General features: G+C 62.2%; 1 protein-coding gene across 1 annotated transcript; it reads left to right on the top strand.

The window, feature by feature from the left end:
* Positions 1–7,516, top strand: Wdr18 (WD repeat domain 18). Its single transcript, XM_005406002.2, has 10 exons — positions 1–245; positions 1,191–1,301; positions 2,904–3,037; positions 3,116–3,257; positions 3,524–3,667; positions 3,754–3,818; positions 3,895–4,019; positions 4,097–4,263; positions 5,019–5,087; positions 5,175–7,516. The coding sequence occupies exons 1-10, from the start codon at positions 36–38 to the stop codon at positions 5,295–5,297; spliced, it is 1,290 nt and encodes a 429-aa protein (XP_005406059.1). The 5' UTR covers positions 1–35; the 3' UTR covers positions 5,298–7,516.
* Positions 7,517–8,652: the final 1,136 nt, after the last annotated feature.

Raw genomic sequence — 8,652 nt, 5'->3', positions numbered from 1 at the left:
GACGTATTTCCGGGGTGGTGGTGGTGGGGTGTAAAATGGCGGCGCCCATGGAGGTGGCAGTGTGTACGGATTCGACGGCACAACTCTGGACCTGCGTAGTGTGGGAACTGCATTCGGGCGCTAACTTGCTCACCTACCGCGGGGGCCAGGCTGGGCCCCGCGGCCTGGCGCTGCTGAATGGCGAGTACCTGCTGGCGGCGCAGCTGGGCAAGAACTACATCAGTGTCTGGGAGCTGCAGCGGAAGGTGCGGCAGGCGGGCCTGGGGCTCCGGTGGGGGAGCACGGAGTGCGCGAAAGAAGCGAGGGGAGGGGGCGGGGGTCGCAGTAGGAAGTCTCCCCATGTGCGGGGCGGTGGGCGCTTTGGGGCTTCTGCGCGTCTAGGGCAATTGATCCCCTTGGAGATGGGTGGACGCTTAGGCAAGTGCGCATGCGCAGACTCCTGAGCGCAAAATTTGATTTAAGGGGAGAAATGGGGTCCTTTGGAGTTTGTGGTTTTGGAAGACGAGGGAGCCCCTCGAATGGGTCGCCCCAGGGCTTCATGCATTCATTCTCCTAAAAAGAGACGCAGCCCTCCATCACTGACAGCCCCATTATGTAGCTCCTAGAACTGCTCAGTGCCTGGTCTGCCTGCTGCTGTCTCCCCGGCCAAGAACTGTGCTTAGGTGCCTGGTGGAGTTCGTGCAAAACGTGTTCGTGAGGAGGGGACGCGGCCTGGGAGCACGTTAGGGGAAGGGGTGTTAGGGCACAGCTCCGCTGATCGTTGGGCTCTCTGCCCCGTGTCCTCCCGGGCCCGTCTTGCCTGCCCGCCCTGTCCAGAGGAAGCTGGCCTGCAGAACCTCATCAGAACCTCACGTGAGCCTGGTCGGCGATACACTCCTGTGATCGCACCCATCTGGTAGTGGGGCAGGAGGATCCTAAGTTCAACTCAGTCTGGGCAACGTCCATGTCTTGAAAACTGTAAAGCAGGTGAGGGACTGAGGATGTAGCTCGGTGCAGAGGCCACAGGTTGTTCGAGCTCTAGAACTGGAAACAAAATAAAACAAGAAAGCTGGCGCAGGTGTGAGCCCTCCTTGCTGTGTGGTGCAGTTCCTCTGGCCGGCTGTGCCTGGCTCCTCTCCTCTTGGCCGCCCGGCGCCTCCATTCCCCGCTGCCTCGCAGTCAAAGCTCACAGGCCTTTTCTGTGTCCCTAGGACCAGCTCCAGCAAAAGATCATGTGCCCTGGGCCTGTCACCTGTGTCACGACGGCACCCAACGGCCTCTACGTGCTGGCGGGAATCGCGGAAAACATATACCTGTGGGAGGTAAGAGGAGTGGAGCCGGGTGTGCGCCTCAGCTGTGGGGCACCAGGGAGCAGCGAAGAGGACCAGCCCCAGGCTGGGAGGAGGCGGGCAGGCAGTGTGGGTGCGGGGTCTCCTTAGCCTGAACCCTGCTGCCTACATCCTCTGGTTCCCCCTAGACTTTTTTTTTTTTTTGTCTTTTACGAGACAGGGTTTTGCTGTGCAGTTCAGCTGCCCTTGGGCTCACTTTGTAGCCCAGGCTGGCCTTGAACTCACAGCAATCCTCCTGCCTGCAGAGAGGGAAAATGAGGTGACAGAGGCTCAGGGGTTACCCACGAGGGTGGGAATTCTCACGTGGTCACGGGCAGCCTGGTGTGGGCTGGGCTGTGTGTAGGCAGAGGAGCTCAGCCGCCAGTCTTGCGGGAGCTCCTCCTGTCGGGCTGGCTGGTGAGTGCCGCCTGGCCCTGCTCCTGGCAACTCAGGAGGACTTCTGAGCTGTGCCCAGGAGGGGGCGCCCACGGCTCAGTCCCCTTTCTGTACTCCAGTAGAGAGCCAGGTGAGGACCATGGCAGGAGGGGCCAGTGGCCAGGTTGTGGCACTCAGAGATTCTCAGATCGGTCCTCCATTCTCTGGGACAAGGACCTCCTAGGAGGTGTGATGTGGTCCCATCTCTCCCAGCTTCCAAACGTGACGCTGGTGGTGATGTGAGCTCTTGGGGTTCAAGGTGTCCCCTGGCTTGTGGCCACATCACTCCACCCCATGCATCATCATTCACAGCTTTATTCCTTTTTTTTTTTTTTTGAGACAGGCTTTCACTGTGTAGCCCAGGCTGCCCATGAACTTCCAGCGGTCCTCCTGTCTCAGCGTCCTGTGTGCTGGGATGCTGTCCCGCCCAGCTAGCTTTATTCCTTTTTGTGTCCACTTCTGCCTGATCTTGTAAGGACGGTCACTGGATTTAGGATGTGCCCTGCCCCAGTCTGACCTCATCTTACCTGGACCGAATCTGCAAAGCACTGTTCTTTTCTTTTTGTCTGTGTGGCTGGGGATCTGACCCAGGGCCCCAAGTGCTCCCCAGAGCTACATCCCAGCCCCACCTATTTTTATTAAGGTCGCATGCACAAGCCCAGGTATTAGGGCTTAAATGTAGTTTGGGGCACAATGATTCACCCTGTAGCAGCGTCTCGCCAGCCCCAGCGCGGCTCAGTGTGGTGCGAGGGGCTCATCCCAGCCACCGGCCGCCTCCTGCGCCTCTCCGAGGCCGTGCACCCGCCCGGGGCAGCTCACCCCCAGCCTGCCTGCAGCTGCCACAGGCTATTCTGACATCACTTCCTGGTGGGACAGCATCCTGAAGAGGAAGTGCTGCTGTCCCTGGGCAGTCAGAGTGGCAGAAAACTTGTCCCTTTCCCTGGTCCCATCACACCGTTGGGGACAAGGTGGGCATACCTTGCCGGCAGGACAGCTGAGTCCAAGGTTATAGACACTGCCCACCCTCCCCTGGCACTGCTGTCCCAACCTGGCGTGAGGTCAGAACCTCCCACAGCACCACACCCTGGCATTGTGGCAGCTGAGGCTCCTGGGAACCACACCCCACTTTCGCTGCTGACCTGGCACCCCTACCCCTCCCAGGTCTGCACTGGGAACCTCCTGGTCATCCTGAGCCGCCACTACCAGGATGTCTCCTGCCTCAAGTTCACGGGCGACAGCAGCCACTTCATCTCAGGGAGCAAGGACTGCCTGGTGCTGGCCTGGAGCCTCTGCAGGTGGCGCCCACCTCGGGTTCCCTCGGGAGTGCTGGCGCAGGGGGCAGGAGGGTGGTGACCACCCTCCTGCCCCCACAGTGTGCTGCAGGTGGACCCCTCCAGGATCCCGGCCCCCCGGCATGTGTGGTCCCACCACACGCTCCCTGTCACTGACGTGCACTGTGGCTTCGGGGGTCCTCTGGCCCGGGTGGCCACGTCCTCACTGGACCAGACAGTGAAGGTACACCCCCTCCGGGGGCCAGCTGAGGTCAGCAGGGCCCAGACACCTATAATCCCCAGGCTGCCAGCCTGAGGACGCACAGGAGGCGGCAGCCCAGGCCTCTGTCGCCTGGAAATTCCCACTCAGCCAGCCACGCTGGGCTCGGCCAGGCCCGCAGGGCTGTGACAGCCACACACTACCTCAGCCTGCAGCTCCCGGAGGACACCGGGGTGGTGTGGGGGGTGCGCCAGCCTTGGACTCCTGACCTCCCCTCCCCACCCCCCCAGCTGTGGGAGATCTCCTCGGGCGAGCTGCTGCTGTCCGTCCTGTTTGACGTGGCTGTCATGGCTGTGACCATGGACCTGGCCGAACACCACATGTTCTGTGGGGGCAGCGACGGCTCCATCTTCCAGGTCAACCTCTGTGCCCGGGTGAGTAGCCGGGGCAGCTGAGGAGGCCGAGGTGCCACCAGTCCGCACCACCTGCCCCGCGCTCACGCCTGTCTCGGCCTCCACAGCCTGCGCAGAGGGAGCAGAGCTTCCAGCCCGAGCAGGAGCCCGGCAAGGTCTTCAGAGGCCACAGGTGGGCGCCTGGGCAGGGTCTGTGCCCCCCTCCGGCCGGCTGGCCAGGGCCCTGACGCTGTGTCCGCCCGTCCCAGGAACCAGGTGACCTGCCTGTCGGTGTCCACGGACGGCAGCGTGCTGCTGTCCGGCTCCCACGACGAGACCGTGCGCCTGTGGGACGTGCAGAGCAAGCAGTGCGTCCGGACGGTCACCCTCAAAGGTGGGTGCGACCCCGGGTCCTCCCGGCGTGCAGGGCGCCGCGGGCCGGCAGGGAGGGCTGACGGCTGCGCCCCGCAGGCCCCGTGACGAACGCAGCCATCGTGCTGGCGCCAGTCAGCATGCTGAGCTCCGACGCCAGGCCCAGCCTGCCGCTGCCCCGCTTCAACAAGCACCTGTTGGGGGCCGAGCACGGGGACGAGCCCCGCCGCGGGGGCCTCACGCTGCGCCTGGGCCTCCACCAGCAGGTATGCCCCGCGCCCTCCCGCCCCTCCGCCACTGCTTCCCGTCACCGCCTGCCTCCCTGGCCGGCGCTCTGGGACACTCAGGGCTTCTCCCCACATGGCTTTCTCTCCTGGGACGCAAATTAATTTTTTATTCAAACAGCATGGGCTGCGCAGGCTCCGTGCCAGGGGCCAGCCCGCTACCCCGTCCTGCCAGCTTGCGGTTGCGGCCCCTCACTGTCTCCCCAGAAGAGGAGGGTGTGGGCCCGAGCACAGCTGATGGCCCTGGAAGCAGACAGCTGCTTGGTGCTCAGGTCAGGACAGCAGCCCGGGCCTCCTGCAGCGGACACGAGCTGTCCCGGAGCATGTGCCTGGCCGTGACCTCCTTGTCCACGCTCCAGATGGCAGCACAGCCCCGGGTGGCTCTGCCCCGTGTCCACAGCGGGCTCCTGCCCTGGATCCTGCACCCTTCCCCAGCTGCCCTTGGGCACCTGCCACCAGGCTGTGCTCCGTCACCACCATGGGACCGGAGGACCCCTGGGGCGCCAACACGCATGTGCCCCGCAGACAGACACCTCCGGAGGCCAGGCCCTTCAAGGCCTGGTGTGGGTCCCACTGCAAAGCGTGTCCTGGGCTGCAGGGATGGACATCTCGCTTCCTGCTGAATGGGGTCCTCTGCCCACCCGTCTCCTGGGCCTCGGTCTCCCCAGCTGTAGGTGGCGTGGCAGGGCCCCACCCTGGCACGACACAGGCCCAAGGTCCCCATCCCTGTCTTCCAGGGCTCAGAGCCCAGCTACCTGGGGCGGCTGGAGCAGATGCAGGCCGTGATGTGCAGCACCCTCGAGAAGGTGGGTGACTGGGGCAACCCGGAGGGCCCCAGCCACGGCTGGGGTGGAGGTGCGTGGCCCTCACCCCATGATCCCCACCCACCCCAGGGTGGCCAGGACCAGCTGCGGGTGCGCGTGAGCGAGCTGGAGGACGAGGTGCGCAACCTGCGCAAGATCAACCGAGACCTCTTCGACTTCTCCACGCACATAATCACCAGGCCGGGGAAGTGAGGCTCGGCCCCGCCCCCGGGTCACGGCCTCCCCAGGGCGGAGTCTGGTCTGGAGCAGGCCTGAGCGAGCCTGCGAGCCTCTCCAGCTGGTGGGCTGCAGGACTTCCCAGGTTTGCCAGTTAGGTTTGCCAGTTTTGTGTTTGTAGACTACGGCTTATGTCTGGGCTGTTGTGGCCCAGTGGTGTGTGTTCATCTGTCCACTCGGTGCTCTTCTGTTTTTTAACAAAAGATGATCTGGAAAGGCTGCCTCATTCCTGCAGGTTCGGGGGGACCCCATCCAAAGTCACCCCACAGGGCAGGTGCTGAGCGTGTGGCCTGGGGCCCTGGGACCCGCACTGGAGGGAGGAGGGACAGCGGGTGTCCTGAGGCACTGTCTGAGGGTCCTGGCCCGGTGCAGGCAGCGAGGGGGCTGGCAGTGGTGAGGGGGATGCTGTCAGATCTGGGGACACCGGGGAGTCAGCCGTGGGGGCCCTGACCCTCCTGCGGGAGCCAGGCCACTGTGCACCTGAGTGCCCAGGTCCCCGCACTGATCTCCGGGGAAGTGTGGGGTCACCCAGAGGGCACCGGGGGCAGGAGTGACAGCCAAGGCCCTGTCCTCTCCCAGAGGGTCCCGCCCAACCTGGACGCTGGGGTGTCCCCCAGGCCAAGTCCCTGTGAGGGGTGGACGTACCCTCCAGCCGCCTGGCCTGGGCGCACCTCTTGGCATCAGAGGCCTAAGGGAGACTGGGTCCCCACTGTCCTGGGGACGCCGCCAGCCAGAACTGGACTGCAGGCCAGACACCCTCAGAACCTTCCGGAACACCTCCTTGGCTGCCAGCCCGGGTTAATGGCCCGGGAGCGCCGAGTGACTTAGTGGTGCTGTCATCCGTGCGGCGGGAGCAGAGCCAGCGCTGAGTTCATACTTTCGGGCAGTGGCGCTTCCATCTCGGCCTGTCCCCTCTCTGGGCTGTGTGCACCCCGCGGCCCCCACGGCCCCCGAGCCTGGCGCAGAGTGAGGGTCCTGGTGGGGTTCTCGTCGAGCCCCTGGTACATGAGTGCCCAAGGTGGAGGCCTCAGGTGTCTCCCAAAGCACTGCCTCAGTTTCCCTGCCTGTGGGGTGAGCTCAGTTCCCATCCCAAAGCTGCAGAAAACAGGTGTCAGGCGGGGTCCCTCAGCTCCCCCAGGCACTGGCCCGGAGCCTGCGGGTTCTTTGGGAGGGAGGCAGCAGCAACCCCCCAGGGCCCAGGTCCCTCCCTGCCCCTCAGGGGCTCCCACAACCAGAGGCACCAGCCAGCAGTCAGGCTGAAGTCCCTCTCCGCACGTCCTGTCCTACTCCTGCCCTGGTGGCAGCAGGCAGCCAGCCAGCCCAGGAGGACACCAGACAGCAGGAGCACGCGGGGACATGGGCATCGGCATGCAGACAGCTCCACCGGACCACGCTGCCCGCCGCGGTCACAGCTCGGAGAGGCCGGGAGAGGAGGGCTCCGAGCAGCGGGAGGCTGGCTGAGCCCCTCATCCGCAGCCAGGCTGGGGCAGGGCTCCGGGACTCAGGGTCCTTAGAACGGCAGGGGTGGCCCTTGGCCTGCAGGGGATTTGGGGGTTTGTCCAGGTCCTTGGCCACACCCTCTCCCCGCCTCAGCCTCCATCCTGGTCTTCATGAGACCAGGACCCTCCTTGCCCAGAGCAATGAGAAATGACAGCTGTTCAAAGCTGGGCTGAGGCCAGGGCTGGTCCTATGAACTACATAGGAAGATCCTGTCTCAGAAAGGAAAAAGAAATGACCGTTTCTGGATTTACCCTACCTCGTAGTTATAGGATGAAAACCAAGGGACAGTGAGTTTGTCTCTGAGCCCCTGGCAAGGCTGACAACGTCCAGGACGGCCAGTATCCCCAGGACACCAGTCCTTATGGCTGTCATCTAAAAAGTGGAAAATTACAAGTGCTGCCAAGGATGTGGAGAGATCAGAATCCTCAGATACTGCTGAGGGAACTTGAAGTGGGGTCACCAGTGCAGAAAAGGCTCCTGTGGCTCCCCAAACTGAACACAGCTGGACCTGGGGGCTCATACCTGTCATCCCAGTGCACTGGGAGGCTGAGGCAGGAAGATTGCAATTTGGGTACTGCCTGGGCAACTTGGCCATTTAGCAAGAACCTGTCTCAAAAAATGTAATTTTTTTAAAAAAAGTCTGGGTCCTGGTTTTGGTTAAACCTGAGCACCACAAATAAAGGCAAAGTCTGTTCCGTGTGTGTCACCGTAATAAAAAATTTAAAACCTACATGTTCACTCCGTCTTCACGGCAGCCAGCACTGGAAACTGCTGCTATCACCCTTGCGCTAGTGAGGAAACGGGCCCAGAGCATGAAGGGCTGGGGTTCAACATCCCCAGAACCCCCACACAGATGTTTGTTGACTGACTCACTGAGCAGCTGATGGTGTCTTTGACCCCACACCTGTCCCTGTTTCTGAGGACTCCCTGTGGCTAGAGGAGGTGGCCCGTCTGTCCCCTGGATCCAAGCCACCAGCTCACAGGGAAGTCATCCCAAAACCCAGTTCATTCCGCTGCTGGCAGCTGGCATTGTCATTTCGTTAATGGAATGTTTTTTTTCTCCTGGCTCCAAGAGGAGATGGGGCAGATTCACTCCCCAGGGCTGGGTGTCCTTGCCGTCCCCGCTCCCCCTCGCCCGAGGACCGAGGACAAGATTCCTAGCTACCCAGCAGGGAACTGCCTGGCAGGTGCAGGTCCCTTCTCATGCTGCCGGCTGTGTCCCCTGAGCACCTACTACGTGCCAGGACCACCCACGGGTCCTGGTGAATGGACAGACCTGAGGCGGGCAGGAGGACACAGGAAGCTTGGGTTCTGTGAGCCCTTGCACAAGCTGTCAGCGACTGCAGAGTGGCTAGTGCGTGCAAAGAAAATCCTGGAGGTAACACAGGTGAGCGTGGTCACGGGTAGGAAGAAAGAAATGCTTCTCGGAGGCATTTGGCATTGGGTTTTGATGTGTGAAGAGGTGTTCTGTGTTCCAAGTTGCCTGCCCAGGGCTAAAGGGCAGAGCCACCCTATACACTGCTGTCAGATATGCCTGCCTCAGTTTCCCCAGAGTGCACACAGTGTTAAAACACACTCATGGGTTGTGGAAACTGTGCCTTGAAAATGGAGACAAATGTGAGCTCAGGCCTATTTTCTTGTCTGAACAATGGGCAACATTTCCCGGGCTGGCAAACTGGGGAGGTCTGAGATCTTGGGGGTGAGTGTGGGGGCAGATTCTACAGAATACTCCCCCGTAGAATGGGGTCATGAAGCCGGGTATAGTGGTTCACCTTTGTCATACTAGCACCAGGGAAGCTGAGGCAGTAGGATCTCAGGGAGTTGAAGGCCA

The sequence above is a fragment of the Chinchilla lanigera genome, unplaced genomic scaffold (assembly GCF_000276665.1).
Source record: "Chinchilla lanigera isolate Chin_1 unplaced genomic scaffold, ChiLan1.0 scaffold00094, whole genome shotgun sequence".
NCBI classification, from domain to species: domain Eukaryota; kingdom Metazoa; phylum Chordata; class Mammalia; order Rodentia; family Chinchillidae; genus Chinchilla; species Chinchilla lanigera.
This window is presented reverse-complemented; position numbering and strand designations above follow the sequence as displayed.

Coding starts and splice junctions, on each gene's coding strand:
- Wdr18 (XM_005406002.2), top strand. CDS start 36: ATGGCGGCGCCCATGGAGGTGGCAGTGTGTACGGATTCGACGGCACAA. Junction 1,302..2,903: donor AAAACATATACCTGTGGGAG/GTAAGAGGAGTG, acceptor TACCCCTCCCAG/GTCTGCACTGGGAACCTCCT. Junction 3,668..3,753: donor AGGTCAACCTCTGTGCCCGG/GTGAGTAGCCGG, acceptor CGGCCTCCACAG/CCTGCGCAGAGGGAGCAGAG.